This window comes from Dendropsophus ebraccatus, chromosome 3, assembly GCF_027789765.1.
Source record: "Dendropsophus ebraccatus isolate aDenEbr1 chromosome 3, aDenEbr1.pat, whole genome shotgun sequence".
Lineage (NCBI taxonomy): Eukaryota > Metazoa > Chordata > Amphibia > Anura > Hylidae > Dendropsophus > Dendropsophus ebraccatus.
Window position 1 is genome coordinate 175,939,358 of NC_091456.1, and position 20,414 is coordinate 175,959,771.

The 20,414-nt window shown below is 44.8% G+C and overlaps 1 protein-coding gene across 2 annotated transcripts in view; it reads left to right on the forward strand.

Annotated features, from left to right (window-relative positions):
* The window catches only part of LOC138787488 (O-acyltransferase like protein-like), a 31,505-nt gene extending 14,569 nt beyond the window's left edge, over window positions 1–16,936 (forward strand). The window contains exons 8-14 of one of the 2 annotated variants that reach the window (XM_069964807.1): window positions 138–303; window positions 1,677–1,756; window positions 9,380–9,493; window positions 14,326–14,452; window positions 14,937–15,123; window positions 15,738–15,890; window positions 16,357–16,936. In XM_069964807.1, coding sequence (XP_069820908.1) covers window positions 138–303; window positions 1,677–1,756; window positions 9,380–9,493; window positions 14,326–14,452; window positions 14,937–15,123; window positions 15,738–15,890; window positions 16,357–16,424 — 895 coding nt within the window. In that variant the 3' untranslated portion in view covers window positions 16,425–16,936. The remainder of the gene's footprint in view (window positions 1–137; window positions 304–1,676; window positions 1,757–9,379; window positions 9,494–14,325; window positions 14,453–14,936; window positions 15,124–15,737; window positions 15,891–16,356) is intronic. The other variant, XM_069964806.1, reaches the window with a different exon arrangement.
* The last annotated feature ends 3,478 nt before the right edge of the window (window positions 16,937–20,414 follow it).

Here is a 20,414-nt window from a genome sequence, read left to right on the forward strand (position 1 = left end):
AGTGTGAACATAGCCTAAAACTGTCTATACATGACCTGGTTGTGGATAACTGTATGGTTCTATCTTACGACTGACACTGAATCATTCAATCAACTTTTAACTTGTTCAGTCATTGATTATTTACTCTCTTGCCTTAGGTTACAACCTCTCCACTTGGCCTCTATTCCAATATCCATTGGACTGATCTCATTGGTGAAATGGGGCGCCTTCTGGGAGTTGCCTAAGCATCAGTGGGACAGTTGTAGGCGGGTATGGTGGGCAAACGCTCTGCTTATCACCAACTTTGTGTCAGTGTCAGATTCTGTGAGTATCAACTTTTTTTGGAACCCAATCATATTAATATTGTTGTTTAAATATTTATATTATTTTACCATTTTGTGTATACAACTCCTCTTTGTGTTTCTGTGGTAACAGACTACAAAACAAAACCCTTGTAGTCAGATCCTGCAGTTATGCATTCCTAAATGAACAAATGATTGCGGAATGAGACTACACAGGTTTTGTAGTCTGTTACCATGGAGACACATAACTACATAGCAGCTGTAAACATAAAATAGTAGGCCACAATCTGATTTATTCATGTCTGTCAAGGTGCTAATATTATACATTTTAGAGGTGTGACAGCCATAGTGGCTCTAATTAACAGTCCTCATGCTACTCCTCTTCTCATATAGAGTTAAATCCTTGGCTTAAGTCATGTCAGGGCTGTCATGGTGATCATATTGTGCTTGATCGGCTTTTCCAGGTTTGTTTGTTTTGGTTTTTATTTTAATTTTTTACAAATTGTCAGATGGAGATAACTTATTTACTGATGACTTTGGGGAAAATGTTCAAAATAGGGAACAGCAAGGGCCATGAGGTCATGGGGTAAAAAGTTTGGGGGTAGTTTCCCAGTAGTTCGGTTCCCATATAGGTAGTCTCACCCATATCTAGGTTCCCATATAGGTAGTCTCCCCATATCTAGGTTCCCATATAGCTAGTCTTCCCAGTGGCTAGGTTCCCATATAGGTAGTCTCCCCACTAGCTAGGTCCCCCTGTAGGTAGTATTCCCATTAGCTAGGTTCCCATATAGGTAGACTTCCCAGAAGCTAGGTTCCCATATAGGTAGTCTTACCAGTAGCTAGGTTCCCATTTAGATAGTCTCCCCTGTAGCTAGGTTCCCATATAGGTATTCTCCCCTGTAGCTAGGTTCCCATATAGGTATTCTCCCCTGTAGCTAGGTTTCCATTTAGGTATTCTCCCCTGTAGCTCGGTTACCATTTAGGAATTCTCCCCTGTAGCTAGGTTACCATTTAGGTAGTCTTCTTAGAACCAAAGTTAATAAAGTTTTCATCAGTCTTTGTGACATCTCAAATGTTTCTTTAAATGGCAGCAATGCATTGTGTCTACAGTCAGGACCTGGACCCCATGCAACACATATTGGGGATGAACTGAAATGTGGATTGTGAGACAGAACTTCCCATCCAGTAGCAGTGCCTGACTGCCCAAACTCCCTGGTATATACTCCATATTCTTTTAGTCTTCCCAGATGAGTGAAGGATATTATAGCCACTAAAGGGGCTCAGCCGATGATTTCGTCCGACATGGAGCGATGGTCAGGTGTCCATATAGTGTATAATGGAGGTTTTCTCCAGACAGTCGGGGGTAATAAGCCGTGTCCTTGTCATCCATTGCAGTGCACCGGATGGGCCTGGTATCTCTCCACTGATTTCCAGTTCCATCTAACAACCCCTCTTGTAATCTTCCTGTACGTCAGGTAAGTGTGTCCTCCGGCACATGTAATTATGTGGACGTTGCGGTGTGTTAGGGTTCAGTGCTCCCCAGTGATAGACCATATTAATAACATAGATCATTGAGAGCATTGAACCACTCAGCAGTGTCGGCTCAGCTTTCCCGCTACGTCTGTGATGCGGGGATTGATTTATACCCCGCAGCCCCTGACTGCTGAGTATTTCTAACACGTGGCCGATGTCTCATTTCAGAGACGAGACTCTTAATAACAGCAATTACTACTTAATTGTGGAAATATTACAGCTCGCCTCCATTACTCAGCCCATCAGTATCCTCCGCAGACCAGGGGCAGCACATTAGATGTATCAGTGGATAGATGGCTGAGAATCTGTCTCACTCAATTAGATTGATTAAAAGGGATTGCCAGATTTTCTTTTTTGTTAATTTATTTATTTTGTGTTCTGTGCTGAGAATGTGTGATGATAGCCCCTCTCTATACAGTAGTTAGCCGCCATACTGTACGTCCCACTCTTATTAGACTCCTATACTGTAAGTTCCCGTGTAGTCAGGCTTCCATACTGTATACATACTGTATACCTCCCTACTCCCTCGGTAGTTCTTCCCCCATACTATGTACCTCCCTCTTCCCTCTGTAGTTAGGCCTCCATACTGTATACATCTCCCCATAGTTGTTCCCCCTCCACAATGTATACTTCCTTTCTCTCTGTAGTTGTTCCCCCATACTGTATACATCCCTCCTCTGCAGTAAGGCCTCATACTGTATATATTCTCTCTTTGCAGTAAGGCCTCCATACTGTATACCTCCCTCCCCCTTTGTAGTTAGGCCTCCATACTGTATACCTCCCTCCCCCTTTGTAGTTAGGTCTCTATATTGTATACCTTCCTCTCTCTTTGTAGTTAGGCCTCCATACTGTATACTTCCTTTCTCTCTGTAGTTGTTCCCCCATACTGTATACATGCCTCCTCTGCAGTAAGGCCCTATTGCAGTGTCCCAGAACATGCAGACTACTACTCCTATTATGGTCATTTCTCTTGCTGTATCAATGCCTGTTCTGGTAAGTGTTTGCACTGCAACTGCTGCTGGTTTTCCCCTAGTATTCTCTAGTAATGTGCATTCTCATGTGTATTCTCATGTATTCCTGTGTATTATTGCATTGTACAGTGGTATGCAAGGCTGTTGATCACGTGACCTGTAACCATGGTTCCTCCAATGGCCGACTAGCTCTGGCCAGGAGCAACCATGTGACCTCCCACTTCCTCCTAACAAGTTAGTCTTCCCCTTGCTGCTGAGCAAGGAGGATGTGTGTCGTCCCTCTCCTGCCTCAGAGGAGTTGTGGATCGAGTGCTCTGCTGTATTCAAGTCTTCGGCTGTATCTGCCTGCTCAAGTGTCCGGAGTCTTCTCTCTCATCTGGGTGTCATTCCGTTATCTCTCATCATCGCTACAAGGATTCACAGCAAGTATTACTCTCAAGCTAATCCACCCAGCAACGCTATTTCTCTCATACTCCTACTCCCATCATCCGGCACGTATTCTCACAGCCTATGCAGCACCACTCCTGCTTTATTTGTCAAAGCCTGCTATATACCCGGTTGCATCCGGACAGAACTGTTGCTACTAGTTACCTCATCTATAATAAAACCGCTGTTACTGAACCCTGGCATTGGTGTCCACTAACTGGTGCCCTGACTAGGTGCAGCGAAGAATCGCATGCCCATCATCACCCGCAGATTCCACAGACCGGCCCTACAGCTGTGCTGCCCTCAGGCCTATACCGTGACAAGTATAACCCCTGCAGCTGCCCCGGTCATTGCCCGCTCATAACACCAGCACTGCGGAAGTGGCCCCCAGGGGCCAGGGCATCGCATTTTTGGCGTCACGAACAGGATCCAGACTGTGTTGTGCCAACTGTCAGTGCCCCCAGAACTGTACTGAAACCCCCTAGAGACTTTGCTGATTGCTATGGGGTTGATTGAAGTGTTTCGGGCCCTGAACTGTACACAAGATGGCCGCCGTCTTCTTCAATTTCTGGCTGCGCCATACCCCGGTGAGGAGGGGGTTAACAGCCATGCTGCCAAAGCGCGGGAATCGCCCGGCGCCATAGACTTTCCATTGACTGCTCCTGGTTGGCTGCCTGGGCCGGATGACGTCACTGTTGCTGGGCAGATTCTGGAACCTGATCCTCCAGCCTGGCGCTCCTCCACTTCCTGCTACAAGTTCCGGCCAGAGCGTGACAAGATGGCGGCCCCCGAGAAACGTTTGCCTGAAGCCGCAGCACCAGTGATGCCGGAGCTGCCGGAGAGCAATCCTGCCTGCCTGCTAGCACCGCTCCCATCCTACAGCGACACCAGCTGGGCCGCTGCCCCGTTGGACGACGGAAGTCTTCGCCGGGCCTTCATCCCGGCCTCTGCTGATCAGAATGAGGGACCCATACCTGAGACCAGCATTTCTATGGGACCCGGTCACTCCAGCACCGCTGACCTTGCTTCTTGTACCGGAGGGTCCTCATCACCGGACAGCGAACAGATTATAAGTGGACCGACTCTGTTGTCCTCAGTCCCTGGCCCTAAAGGGGAGAACTCTGCTAAGGCCTTCATATCCCCGGGTCTGTGGCAACCTCCAGGGCGTGATTCGCTGCCCCTGCCGCAATGGATGCTCGGGTGCGGGCCTAAGATTATGCAGCTGATCGAGGACATTCAGCAGGCCCTCGCTGCCCTGTCGCCTTCCACTACAGCTGCCACCGCTATGCCAAGCGCTACTCCTGCAGCTTCCACTACAGCGGGCCGGTCTACTACCGCAGTCCCCTCTACTGCCCCCACTGCTGTGGCTAAGGCTGCCTCTTCTACCACGACCGTCACCTATCATGTGGCCCCCATCATCTGTCCTATCATCACGGTGACGCCCAGCATTGTAGTCACTACGGCATCCAGGGATGCTTCTGCTCCAGGCCCTTCACGCTATCGCTATCCGTGGAAGAAGAAAAAGAAGAAGCCTACTCAGGGTCCTCCAGGACATTTCTGCTAAGTGTCCTTACAGAGACCAGAGTCCTTAAACTGTTTCTGTTGTCTAACTGTTTTGTTTCAGGTTCCTGCAACGTTCAAGGTTCGTGCCTGGTCCTCCTGACCAAGTTCCCTGTACTAACCAGCCATGAGCTGATGGACACTTACAATAACAAAAGGTTCTCTAGTGCCTGTCCCAGAGCCTTTTACATGGACGATGTCTAATTGCCTAAAAGAGACTCTACCTAACAGAGACACTTAACCCATTCCTTCCTAATGCACTTTCCTGTGATTGTGTGTTCCACACAGGGTATTATTGCACTTATTTCATTATTGCACTTATTGTACTATTGCATTCCAGTGTTATCAAAGTCTTTGTATTTCCTCCTCTGAGTAAGCACAAGGTTACATAGATTGCCTCAGAGTAGAGCGCCTTTTTTGTAAAACAGTATATTTTTCCAGTGTCTAAGACAGATAGCTCCTCCTCTGAGTAAGAGAAGTCAGTTTACATATACCTTTAGAGAAAGTCCAGTTTATGTAGGAGTGTATTTTCTCATCCAGTCTCAGTATTGTGTATTATTATCATATCTATAGCTGGAAAGATTTAGTTGAGCCAGTTCGTATGCAGATTTTTCCTCAGATTTTCATTCAGATTTTTCTCAGATTTTCATGTGAGCCAGTTCTCCTCAAGACCTCGCAGTATTTGTTGTCTGTTGTGTTTCCCTTCCTTTTTGTTTCCAGTATTTGTTCACCTCTGTCTTGTCCCAACACAGTAGTAATCACACATAGTCTTACTTAACCTTCACACTGGTCCATACATATTGCACCTTGGATACCCTTTCGTGTGTTTGGCCTATTGAGTAATTGTGTTGTATGATTGACCCGTATGCATGGGCGCCCAGATGTATGCTTGCTTTTATTATTTTGTTCTATTCTCTTTCAGATATCCAAGACATTTCACAAACACGCCAAGATAGTACACAGGTCTTCACGTTCTCCTCCAGTAGGGTAACACATTTAACAGAAAACCTACTGTCTAACTGGCTGGAATATTGAGGGTCACCCGCCAGCAGTTAAGTTGTCCTGGCTTACACGTCAGATGGTTCACGCACTAGCTACCTGGTCGCCAGAGTACGTTAGGCAGCCCTAGGTGAAGTCCTGCCACTAGGGTTTCTCATTCTCTCTCTCTTCTCACCTGTGCCCTGGGCGTGGGAAACACACACCTCATCACACTCACTCTCATCATTCATTCCTGTTGTTTGATTGTCCAGTCTATTCATGTTTGCTGCCTTCTAGATTCGCCGAGGTCGGCTCAAATTTGCTATGGAGGTATGCAGTGTCCCAGAACATGCAGACTACTACTCCTATTATGGCCATTTCTATTGCTGTGTCAATGCCTGTTCTGGTAAGTGTTTGCACTGCAACTGCTGCTGTTTTTCCCCTAGTATTCTCTAGTAATGTGCATTCTCATGTGTATTCTCATGTATTCCTGTGTATTATTGCATTGTACAGTGGTATGCAAGGCTGTTGATCACGTGACCTGTAACCATGGTTCCTCCAATGGCCGACTAGCTCTGGCCAGGAGCAACCATGTGACCTCCCACTTCCTCCTAACAAGTTAGTCTTCCCCTTGCTGCTGAGCAAGGAGGTTGTGTGTGTCGTCCCTCTCCTGCCTCAGAGGAGTTGTGGATCGAGTGCTCTGCTGTATTCAAGTCTTCGGCTGTATCTGCCTGCTCAAGTGACCGGATTCTTCTCTCTCATCTGGGTGTCATTCCGTTATATCTCCTCATCGCTGCAAGGATTCACAGCAAGTATTATTCTCAAGCTAATCCACCCAGCAACGCTATTTCTCTCATACTCCTACTCCCATCATCCGGCACGTATTCTCACAGCCTATGCAGCACCACTCCTGCTTTATTTGTCAAAGCCTGCTATATACCCGGTTGCATCCGGACAGAACTGTTGCTACTAGTTACCTCATCTATAATAAAACCGCTGTTACTGAACCCTGGCATTGGTGTCCACTAACTGGTGCCCTGACTAGGTGCAGCGAAGAATCGCATGCCCATCATCACCCGCAGATTCCACAGACCGGCTCTACAGTTGTGATGCCCTCAGGCCTATACCGTGACAAGTATAACCCCTGCAGCTGCCCCGGTCATTGCCCGCTCATAACACCAGCACTGCGGAAGTGGCCCCCAGGGGCCAGGGCATCGCACTATACTGTATATATTCTCTCTTTGCAGTAAGGCCTTTATACTGTATGCATCCGTCCCCCTTTGTAGTTAGGCCTCTATACTGTATACCACCCTCTCTCTTTGTAGTTAGGCCTCCATACTGTATACTTCCTTTCTCTCTGTAGTTGTTCCCCCATACTGTATACATGCCTCCTCTGCAGTAAGACCCTATACTGTATATATTCTCTCTCTGCAGTAAGGCCTCCATAATGTAACAGTATAACTCCCTCTCCTTTTGTAGGTAGGCCTCCATACTGTATACCTCTCTCCCCCTTTGTAGTTAGGCCTCCATACTGTATACATCCCCCTCTGCAGGTAGGCCCCATACTGTATACCTCCCTCCTCCTTCGGTAGTTCTTTCCCCATACTGTATACCTTTTGCCCCCCTCTGTAGTTGTTCCCCCATTCTGTATACATTCCTCCTCTGTAGTTGTTCCCCCATACTGTATACCTCCCTCACTTTTCTGTAGTTCTTTCCACATACTGTATACATCTCCCCTCTGCAGGTAGTCCCCCATACTGTATACCTCCCTCCCCCTCTGTAGTTGGGTCATGTAGCTCTGTCCCCCCTATATTCCATGTCCCCTCTGCAGGTGGAAGCGGAGCATAACAAGTCTGGCTCTGATTGGCTGATGCTCAGCACCCAGTGTCAGGGATCTGGTCAGCTGACTGTAACTAGACCTTATACTCCAAAAAGCCTGAAAAAAGAAGCTAGATCTTATTTTCAGGGTAGATCTTATTTTCATAGAAGCGAGATAAAAATAACAGAACAAAAACAGGGGGAAAAAGGTTAGAAAATAGATACCAATGCCATGAAACAATGAATGACACCTACGCTCAGTGTCAGGGAAAGGAAAAGATCAGACTAACCTGAAAGTATAGCTGCCCTTTCCCCACCCTGTCTGTGCTCACATGACTCTCAAAAGCCTATGCATGGCAGCTTTGATGCTTAAAGGTAATGTATCACCCACATTTTCTTTTATGGATACCAATCAGATACTGAAACGTTCTTTTTCTGATTGGTTTCCATTTTCTGATTCAAATTTTTTATAATTTTTTTTCTGTACTTTGTTAAGGGGGTTGCCATCTTGCCTGAGCTGTTTTGAACGGCATTTAGTGACACCAAGCCTCATGGACATAGAAGACAATAGACAGAACCTGTCCTATTGAGATAAATGGGAGACATTACTGAGCACGCTCTGTGACCTGTGAAGAGGTCATTCTACAGGGAGCTGCTATTATCTTATAATGGTGCTATCTATATACTGGTGTCACATGTCGCTGTAATTCTGTACAGATCACTTTACAGCAGCCTCCTCATGAGCACAGACAGAGCAGGAAGTCTCAGCTTATTTGTAGACTTAGCTTCTAAGCTTGAGAGTTATAGAGACCAGGCTGAGATGCAGCATGTGTGCCCCCCTTGCCCCCCACCCCTCTCTACCCTGCATGATTGATGGACAGATCTCAGTGCTGGAAGCCAAGCAGGTAGGGGGGTGAGGAGGGAGGCATGCATGCTTCAGCTCAGCCTGATTGTCCGCGTAAGTTCTGTGAGCTCTATATCATGTATGCCTCCTCTTTGCCCCATCCCTGCCATGCAGGTTTTATGTAAAGGGCTTGGCTTCAAATTTTTTATAATTTTTTTTCTGTACTTTGTTAAGGGGTTTGCCATCTTGCCTGAGCTGTTTTGAACGGCATTTAGTGACACCAAGCTTCATGGACATAAAAGACAATAGACAGAACCTGTCCTATTGAGATAAATGGGAGACATTACTGAGCACGCTCTGTCACCTGTAAAGAGGTTATTCTACAGGGAGCTGCTATTATCTTATAATGGTGCTATCTATATACTGGTGTCACATGTCGCTGTAATTCTATACAGATCAGTTTAGAGCAGCCTCCTCATGAGCACAGACAGAGCAGGAAGTCTCAGCTTATATGTAGACTTAGCTTCTTAGCTTGAGAGTTATAAAGACCAGGCTGAGATGCAGCATGTGTGCCCCCCACCCCTCTCTACCCTGCATGATTGATAGACAGATCTCAGTGCTGGAAGCCAAGCAGGTAGGGGGGTGAGGAGGGAGGCATGCATGCTTCAGCTCAGCCTGATTGTCCACCTAAGTTCTGTGAGCTCCATATCATGTATGCCTCCTCTTTCCCCCATCCCTGCCATGCAGGATTTACGTACAGGGCTTGGCTTCTAGCACTGAGCCCTGTATGTCAACCAGTTAAAGGAGGGAGGGGTGGGGAGGGTGTAGACGTGCATGCTGCAGCTTAGCAACATCTTAACAGGTGAGCTCTAAACTGGGCAGATTGCCTTTAAATATTATAGTATTTGTATAAGACAAGTGGTGCCCAATAAAATGTAAAATAAATCTTCCATTGTTCTCTTGTGAAGGGCCAAACGTGTCATGTTTGCTGTGGTGACGATGACCCTGGCTGCCTGCATCATCACTTCAACTCTGCTGTCCTATTTTTTAAAACTTTCAATCCGTTATCCAAGAGGTGAAAGGTAAATTATGATAGAGAGATTAGATAGATATAAGGGGCAAATGTGACCTAGAGACATATGAATTAATGTGGCTGACCGTATTCATCAAATGGTCGGTGACTGGCCAGGTTGTAGTAGGTCCCTTGGGCTCTTGTCTTGGTAGTCCTGAGTGGCAACTGACCCACCTAGACTGTCGGTACCGCCACCCACAAAAACAGCCAAGATAACCCAAGGTGTATGGTGCTGTGTGTATGGGTGCTGGTGCGTACAGAAGATAACAGAGTCCTGGTGATATATAAATAGAACAGCTTTACTGTCAAGTTCTTCATTATAAAAATATACTTTTACTGAATAGATAGATCTTCACACATACTTTTAGTGCTTGACCTTGTTGTGCTTGAGGAGGTGCTGGAGAGTAGCAAGAGAGAAGAGAGGTAGTTGTAGGGGTGCTTGAAGAGTAGAGAAGAGGAGTTCACCAGCCCCAACCCAGTGTAGCTGTGTACTCTGCCAGAACCTTAAGATATACTTTGTAGTGAAGTGTTACTTGTATTTGTGTTTAGATGTTGGTCTGACCATCTTTTGCCCTACAATTGTGAGCTACCCGTTCTGTCAGGGTAATACAAGCCACAGTCGTGGTTATCTGGGTGTAGCTAAGTGTCCGGGGGTGTCCCAGTTACCTGCACGGCGTGATAGGATACATAGGCCTTCAGATATTCCGCAGCACACCAGCATTAGTGAAAAAAAGTGGTTTATTTCATGAAGTACAAAAGATACAAAAGATGCGACGTTTCGACCTCCTCACGAGATCATTATCAAGCATAGTGGGAGTGTCCAAGTGATGTAATTTTATAGCCAACAGCTTTACCATAATCAATGACGTCATAAATACATTTGCATATGTAAACAAGTAAAGTATAATACAAAACAAGGTAAGTGCTAATAAAAGGGTAGCAAGGCCATATTCATATAAGTCTCATATGTGCAAAAACAAGTGTACATGTATATGATGAGTGCATATGTGTACAATAAAAGTGCACTGTGCATAGCTCGATAATACAAAATAGTCCATAAAGGGTTAAAGAAATCAGAAGAGGTCGGGGGCACTCACCGCAGCTGATGTGAAAGGGGTTACACACGGAGCATGGGAAGAGTGACTAATGGAGATCGGCGTCCGAGCTAGCGTGATGCAGATCGAACTGCGCATGCGCTAACAGCGGACCGCCCCTGGAGTACAGTGATACGCTAGTGAAGGATTGTGTACCGTCACTATGGCAACTGTGGTGGCGGCCATGACATAATACATAATACATAATAAAGGAATGCCGGGCATCAGAGCGATAAGGAGAGTCGGGGTCCCACGTTGGCACACGGACTGGTACAGACCCGATGTCACTCCTGCTGTCGCCCCCGTTCACCGCAGCCGTGCAGCAGACCGGAACGAAACCTCGGTAGTCGCCCTTGCTCCATAGCTCCAGAATAGTAGTACCCGGACATATAAAAGATGTTTAGCTACTGTGTGTCAAATTGTGGTATAGTGCTGGTGATGGATGAGTGACCCCACGGCCTCGTATTCTAAAGGTAAAGAGAAAGAAATTAATATACATAATATATACATATATACACCATTTCATTTCAGATGCAGAGAGACTGTAAAGAATAGGTACACTTTAGCTACACATTTTTTGACTAACCTTAAAGTCAACATTGAGCTCTAAGGGCTTCAGGGTCTGTAGTTCGTAAATCCAAAAAAGTTCTCTTTTCATCAACATGCTCAAAGGATCACCTCCTCTTTTTAGGGGGGGATGTGATCGATGAACATGAACTTCAGGTCTCGCTCTGAGTGACCTTTTTCGAAAAAACGACTAGAGACAGGGAGATCTTGTCTCAATTTGCATATTGTATACCGATGCTGATTTATGCGAGTTTTAAAATCACATTTGGTTTCACCTACATACAACAAGGAGCAAGGACACCAAAGTACGTATACTACATAGTCCGAGTTACATGTCAGGTAGTGTTTAAGAATGTATGTCTTTTGTGTTCTTGGATGTGTGAAGGATGAGCCTTTGTTCATCAGAGGACAGTTGATACATGAACAGCAGGGGAATGAGCCCTTTCTCTGTGGTTTTAAGAACGTTTGTCTCAGTCTATTGATAGGGGAAATATCATTTTTAACTAGTCTGTCTTTTAAATTTGTGTCTCTCCTAAAGCTCATCAGTGGTGGATTGTTCAACTCAGCGATGTTCAGATAGCTGTCACGAATAATGTTCCAGTGCCTGCATAATGTCTGGGAAATATGTCCTGTAACATGATGGTAAGTGGTGATGAACGGTAATCTTTCCAAAGAGTGTGTACGGCATGAGGATCTCAAAAGATGTTGTCTGTCCATGTTTAGTACTGTTTTTTTGTGTTTTTCTACCAAATTTTTTGGGTAACCTCGTGTGGTAAATTTATGAGAAATGTTTTCTAATGCTGGCATAACCTGTTTGGGTTCACTGATTATCCGTCGGGCTCTTAGCATTTGACTAAAGGGAAGATGTTTGATCATCGATCTAGGGTGACTGCTATTGTAGTGGAGTAAAGTGTTACAGTCTTTTTTGTGTAGAGATCAGTGGTCAGTCTGTGTTCCTGTATTGTAACCAAAGTATCTAGAAATTGTACTGAGTGATGCGAGTATGTCATGGTTAATTGGATATCTTGATCAATAGAGTTGAGGTAAGTATGAAATTGGGTCAAATCTTGTTCAGTACCATGCCAAACCAAGAAGATGTCGTCGATGTATCTCCACCACCCCAGCACATGGCTGAAGTGGTGGGACACATAGAAAGACGATTCTTCCAGGTCGGCCACAAAGATGTTGGCATAAGTAGGTGCCACATTCGTACCCATAGCGGTACCCTTTAACTGCAGGTAGTATGTGTCATTGAATACAAAGCAATTACATGTGAGTACCAATTCTAATAGGGTAAGAAGAAACGTGATTTTCTCTGGTGAAAAAGAAGTATTCAGTAATGCTTTTTTTACAGCTTCCAGACCTCGTGCATGAGAGATGGAAGTGTACAAACTGCAAATGTCAAATGATGCTATTAGGGAATCAGTTGGTATGTGTAAATCCTGAATTTTCAATAAAAAAATCACTGATATCACGAATGTAAGATTTTGCATTAGTGGCATGTTCCCTCAAGGTGTGATCCAAAAAAAATGGATATTTGACTCGTTACTGATCCTCGCCCCGAGACTATAGGTCGTCAGGGCGGGTTCTGCATGCACTTGTGGATTTTTGGTAGTAGGTACAGTAAAGGGGTTACAGGAAAAGAAACAGTAAGGAAAGACTTCAAATCAAGGTCAATAATGTTATCGCTGTATGCTGATTCAAGGCACAATGTAATTTTTCTAATAATGTCCCACTTTGGGTCATGCTCAATGTTTACTTTAAGGTTAGTCAAAAAATGTGTAGCTAAAGTGTACCTATTCTTTACAGTCTTTCTGCATCTGAAATCCCGAATGGTGTATATATGTATATATTATGTATATTAATTTCTTTCTCTTTACCTTTAGAATACGAGGCCGTGGGGTCACTCATCCATCACCAGCACTATACCACAATTTGACACACAGGAGCTAAACATCTTTTATATGTCCGGGTACTACTATTCTGGAGCTATGGAGCAAGGGCGACTACCGAGGTTTCGTTCCGGTCTGCTGCACGGCTGCGGTGAACGGGGGCGACGGCAGGAGTGACATCGGGTCTGTACCAGTCCGGTTTGTGGCTCAAGTCCGTGTGCCAACGTGGGACCCCGACTCTCCTTATCGCTCTGATGCCCGGCATTCCTTTATTATGTATTGTCATGGCCGCCACCACAGTTGCCATAGTGACGGTACACAATCCTTCACTAGCGTATCATTGTACTCCAGGGGCGGTCCGCTGTTAGCGCATGCGCAGTTCGATCTACATCACGCTAGCTCGGACGCCGATCTCCATTAGTCACTCTTCCCATGCTCCGTGTGTAACCCCTTTCACATCAGCTGCGGTGAGTGCCCCCGACCTCTTCTGATTTCTTTAACCCTTTATGGACTATTTTGTATTATCGAGCTATGCACAGTGCACTTTTATTGTACACATATGCACTCATCATATACATGTACACTTGTTTTTGCACATATGAATATGGTCTTGCTACCCTTTTATTATCACTTACCTTGTTTTGTATTATACTTTACTTGTTTACATATGAAAATGTATTTATGACGTCATTGATTATGGTAAAGCTGTTGGCTATAAAATGACAGGAGGTCGAAACGTCGCATCTTTTGTATCTTTTGTACTTCATGAAATAAACCACTTTTTTTCACTAATGCTGGTGTGCTGCGGAATATCTGGACGTACCTTTGGGGACCCCCGTGCCAGGGGACTGACTCCGTACAGCACCCGCCTCATGCACTTTTGGATGTGCGGCTTTTTCCTGCTTCTAGATAGATTGATAGATAGATAGGAGATAGATAGATAGATAGATAGATAGATAGATAGATAGATAGATAGATAGATAGATAGGAGATAGATAGATAGATAGATAGATAGATAGATAGATAGATAGATAGATAGGAGATAGATAGATAGATAGATAGATAGATAGATAGATAGATAGATAGATAGGAGATAGATAGATAGATAGATAGATAGATAGATAGATTGATAGGAGATAGATAGGAGATAGATAGATAGATAGATAGATAGATAGATAGATAGATAGATAGATAGATAGATAGATAATAGTAATTAGATAGGAGATAGATAGATAGATTTTTTTTCCTGGAGACATCAGCTGACCACATATACATACTCTCCCTTACAGCCAGTCCCGGATGAATTATTGGGTGGAATATTACACGAAACCTTATTGTCGATATGGACCTTTTGTGGTCGGAATGATTCTTGCTATTATGTTTGCCACAAAGCAATGTCCTTACATTAAAAACCGGGTAAGTAACTGATCATGTACCTTGTCTATTGCTGTAAAAAAGACTAGAATTACTATAACAGAGATAAATGATAGCCTGTCTTTGAAGACGCTGAGATCTCATCTTCATGAGTATTATTTCCTGAAGCACCTGTGAAGTACTCTCATAGTAATTGCATCTCCAATAGAGGATCAGGCTTTTTATTACCATGGACACAGACTTCTTTATTGGTAATATCCATGGACTGCCTAATACATGAATGGAGGACCAGAAGACCCCATCACAGGCTCAGCCTATAGATCAATGTTTCTCAACCTGTGGCTCTCCAGCTATTGCAAAAATACAGCTCCCAGCATGCCCTTCTTTATGGATACAATGAGATGGCCTGTCATAGAAAACTATATGCAGATAACCATACAACTGGGGTGTAGACCCCCAGAATCAATATCCTTGGTGGTCCAGTCTAATTTTTCTTTTCTCATCCTATATGGTTTCCTTTCTCTAGGCACAGGCTATCTTGGGATGGATGTCCGCCCTGGTCATCATGGTCACAGTCATAACGTTGGCTTTTGTTTTGGACGACACTCCTAGTTCATACTCCATCATGGCCGCACTTTACCAAGGACTTCACCGCACTTTATGGGCTGTGGCTCTTGGTTTGATCCTTGTTCTGTGCCATGAAGGATATGGAGGTAAAGAAAATGGATTGGTTGGGCCAACATGTATCTACCGTGTCTGGCCAGCTTTACGATACATTGTCTACATAGTATTGGCTTGTAGCATCTAGCACCTGTATTTTGGCACTCTACATACTCTCTTCTATATTTCACCATATGGTGTTATACCGATCATCTGCATTCGATTACCGATGCCTGAAGAAGTTGGATGCTGTCCTAGGGAATCATGGAAAATATGGATATGGCCTATGGCTTAATCCACGTTTTCCCAGACTCCCTAGTGCTGCATCCAACATTTTTAGCCTTTGGTAATCAAATGCGGAGCAATCGAAACCGAACACGCTCAAGTTGCACTCACCTCTAGTTAGGTATAACAAAACAGGCCAATATTACTTTGTATAATAGGGCCAGTAATCAGCTGATCACAGCCAAAAAACACAGCTGTCAGTTGCACATCTCCCTGCATTAGGGGATGTTTAGCTGACAGCCAACCTTGTGACGTGTACACTGGCGCCAATCACCAAGATTGTTTATAGACGTCCTTGGGGCGCCTAACATTATCCATTTTTTATCATACGCTGCCACTTCTATCTAATACAAGTGTGAATATAATCTCTTTCTCTCTCCAGGTCACTTAAACACAATGCTGTCCTGTGGCACATGGAGTTTCCTATCTAAGATAAGCTACGCCTGTTATCTGACCCATCCTATCATCATAATCATGTACTGCGGCCTGCAGGAGGCGCTCTTTCACTATCAGGATATTAACATGGTGAGAGCAGGTGTGTGGCTATAGGGAATGTAAAGGTGGAAGTCATACATGGGCTTCGGTGCCAAAAAAAAGTAGTCACCAGTATCAAACATGGCACTGGGTAGCTTGGGGACCCTATATAGGTTTTGCTTTTGGGCCCAGGGGTTTCTAGTTATACCATGGAGGAAGAGTTTAAAATGGGCATGAGAAATGAATGGGGAGAGGGGAGTAAAAAGTAGGTTGAACTCACCAAACTTGCAAAACTGTATAATAGGCATGTAGAACCCTCCAGATGTTGCAAAACTACAATTCCCATCATGTCTGGACAGCCTTCGGCATGATGGGAATTGTAATTTTGCAACAGCTAGTAGGCCCAAAGGTTCCCCATCCCTGGTCTAATGTGTACGGGGCCTCCTCACTCTTTGGCCGACAGCTATCACATGTATATCCCTCCCTAAACTCTAACCCAAGACTCTACCACGTCTTCTTTCCACTAGCTGTACCTCTTCATTGGACACTCCACCTTGACGTTCATCGTTGGTCTCCTATTGACAGTTTTGGTTGAAAGACCATTCCAAAGGTTGATGCGTCTTTAGCTAATAATACGATGGATAAAAGTTTACTCCACAACATATAGAAGGATTGAGGTGAACCGGACTTTCTTGGGACACAACGATGAAGTAGACTTGGACAACCAACCAACACCATCACCATAACTAAAGTATCTACTAGTGTATTAATATAGATCTAAAGAGGAACCTCAAGTATCAGGTCAACTAATTCCAAAAGAAAAGCTATGTCATCAATCAGAAAATGGTGGAACGTTTTTTGTTCTATTTCCCCGGAATCTTCTTCAACATTGATAGAACTTGACTTTTTGGAAAGAAGCCTTAGACTCTCCATGGTGGCCCACTGGTTATCACTGTTGCCCCACATGGGGTTTGCATTGGTTTCCACCAGGTACTCCTCCTCCCACATTATAATAAAACAGACTAATAGGTAATTTGGCATTTAGATTGTGAGGCCCATTGGGGTCAGGGAGTGATGACAAGCTCTGTACAGTGCCGTGGAATATGTTGACGCTATTATAAATAAAGACATTATTATTATAACTGTGCCTATAGGTTTTCAACTTTACAAGAGTCCTGTACTGTTTTTAGACCACTGGAAAAGACATGGTTGTGCTGGAGCTCTACCTAGAGGTGGGCAACCAGAGTACCCATCGTTGCCCATCTAAATTTTCCCTATTGCCATGTATACATATATATGGGGTAAATACTTAGCTATTTATATCTTTCTATGACTAACACAGCAGCCATGGCACAGTGTGGCCTGAGCAGTTTTTAACATCATTTAGTGACATGCTTTATGGCAAGCCCCATAGACATAGATGGCAATAGACAGGACCTGTCCCCTTGAGATGAATGTGAAACATTACTAAGCGTGCTCTGTGACCTGTAAAGAGGTCACTTCACAGGGACCTGCTGTTTTCCTGGTGTAACCTGACGCTGTAATTGTGTACAAATCACTTTACAGCAGCCTCCTCCTTATCATCACGGATAGAGCCGGAAGTCTTAGCTTAGTCTTAGGCCCAGTGGTGAAAATGAAAAATGCAAGATTACAGAATTATTTTATAATCAAGGAAATAAAACATTTTTTAATATAAAACTTGATTTAAAGGGGTTATCCAGCGAAATGCATCTTCTTATTTAATCAAGTAATTTATAATTCTATATAACTTTATGGTGTACAACCTTTAAATGGGTTCTCAAATGAAAATAATTGTTTTAAATTTATAAAGGTATATAGATTTGTAAATTTCTTCTATTTAAAAATCTCCAGTCTTCCAGTACTTATCAGCTGCTGTTTATCCTGCAGGAAGTGGTGTATTCTCTCCAGTGTGACACAGTGCTCTCTGCTGCCACCTCTGTCCATGTCAGGAACTGTCCAGAGCAGTAGTAGCAAATCCCCATAGAAAACCTCTCCTGCTCTGGAAGTAAATTACAAATCTCTAAAAGGGTATGTCCACACTACGGAATCCCGGCTGATCACCCGTCGCGGATTCTGCAGCTTGCAGCTGCGTGCATCACCCCTGATCCCATAGGCTTTATTCTATGGGTTGGCAGATTCCACCATCCGCCCGAAGAATGATGCGCCAGGATTTGGTAATGGGGACATACCCTAACTTTCTGAAACCAGTTGATTTGAAAGTAAAAAATTAATTGCCGGAGTACCCCATTAAACAATACAATGACACATTACCTTTAAAGGGGTTATCCAGCGCTACAAAAACATGGCCACTTTTCCCCCTCTTTTGTCTCCAGTTCAGGTGTGATTTGCAATTAAAGCGACTCTGTACCCACACTCTGACCCCCCCCGAACCACTTGTACCTTCGGATAGCTGCTTTTAATCCAAGATCTGTCCTGGGGTCTGTTCGCCAGGTGATGCAGTTAGTGTCCTAACAAACAACTTTTAAACTTACAGCCCCGTGCCCTACGGGCATGGCTTAGAATATCTGTGCCCTAACTTTGCACCACCCCTCCGTCCCTCCTCCCTACCCTCTTCATCATGAGGGTACCTACCCTGATGAGGGGCAACACCCCGAAACAGCTGTCTGTGGATGGTTACCTAGCCTTGGTTGCTCTCTTGTCATTACACTGACTTATAGGGCCACTTAATATGGTGGATTTGGTGGTTTCCTAACAGGAGCTGCCACTTGGCTGGGTCCTTCCCGGAGGGATATCTGGCTAGTCCTGTGTTTTGAGACTCTTCAATGAGGCTCCACGGACTCCTCTTTTGCATACTCATGTTTCCCAGGGGGCAATGCACCTAGGACTTCACTGCATTGAGCGCTTTCATTAGCAGCCAGCAGTGTTGTCATTTGGCTGTTCTCCCTGAGTTCAGCAATCTGTTTCTCTTATGGCTCTACTAGGCATTGCTCCCACCTAGCCAGAATCCTGCTCCACACTGATGAGGGGCAACACCCCGAAACAGCTGTCTGTGGATGGTTACCTAGCCTTGGTTGATCCCTTGTCATTACACTGACTTATAGGGCCACTTAATATGGTGGATTTGGTGGTTTCCTAACAGGAGCTGCCACTTGGCTGGGTCCTTCCCGGAGGGATATCTGGCTAGTCCTGTGTTTTGAGACTCTTCAATGAGGCTCCACGGACTCCTCTTTTGCATACTCTTCATCATTAGGAATGCCACTGGAACATTTTCTGCATGCTGAACATTGCACCATGTGCCGTGCTGACACAGGTGGGGAATAGGAGACAATCTGCCTGGAGCATTCCTAATGATGAGGAGGGCAGGGAGGAGGGACAGAGAGGGTGTGCCAGCCTACTGCATACACAATCTAGGCCACGCCCGTAGGGCACGGGGCTACCAGTTTAAAAGTTGTTTTTTAGGACAATAACTGCATCACCTGCCGAACGGACCCCAGGACAGATCTTGTATTAAAAGCAGCTATGCGAAGGTACAAGTGGTTTGGGGGGGAAGGGGGGTCAGATTGTGGGTACAGAGTCGCTTTAAGCTCTATTCACGTCAATGGAACTGAGTTTAAAACCCCACCCAATCTGGAGACAAGAGAGGGGGAAAAGTGGCCATGTTTTTGTAGCGCTGGACAACCCCTTTAAAAAGGTTATCTATCCAGATTGATGGGTTACCCTCAGACATTTGAATCATGCAAGTGCCGCAGCCTCTCCATTGTGTACATCACCCGCAAGCCATACGCCATCTTTTTTGTAGTAAGGTGGTGATTTTGCCTCGGAGGCAGTGGAGTGCGGCAGAACCCCCCGTCGCCATAGAGGCCAGACAAGCCCAATGCCGCCCTCAGCCTGTGCGGACCAGGAGATAGAGCGCTGGCGGTTTCCTCCGCTTGATTCCTACAACAGCTTGTCCCCGTCTCCCAGCTCATCAAATCTGCATTTTTCTCCGTCATTTGGAGGTGTAATGTCCTCTTAATGCCACACTGACTATTAATTATTCAGAATAGCCAATAAAACGCATAGCCAGGGTTTGCTTTTCTGTAAGTGAAGCAAAACTACAGCCGTCCCAAACTGTCTCAGGGAAGCAGTTTCATTTAATCTGCAGCAATTAAGGACTGCTGCGAAAACAAGAACGCTTTACTTACCGGGGAATGAGGGAGAGGAGTGTAAATTGTAGGGAAGGAGAAGCATTTATTACTTCAGGTTCATGCGGAGGACTTAAATCAGCAAGGTATATATAGCAGAAAAAAGCGGACTCTCATAGAGCTGTAAAGAGGTAACAAAACCATGTTAGAATCATCAACACTGGTCATGAAAACAGTAAATCAATAAAGGGGTACTCCAGAGGAAAGAAAGTGTTTTGAGGTTAAAGGGGTATTCCACTCAAACATAATTTTTCATATGTTGCTGCCCATGGTGAGACTAACAATTTCTTCCCTACTTGTTATTATCTATTCATTCTCCTTCCCCCAGTTCTGAGCTGCTGTTTCTGCTGAAGACACAAAAATCTGTGTGTGAGCTTTTCTCTCTGTCTCCCCCTCCTCCCCCCTCCCTTGTGAGACAG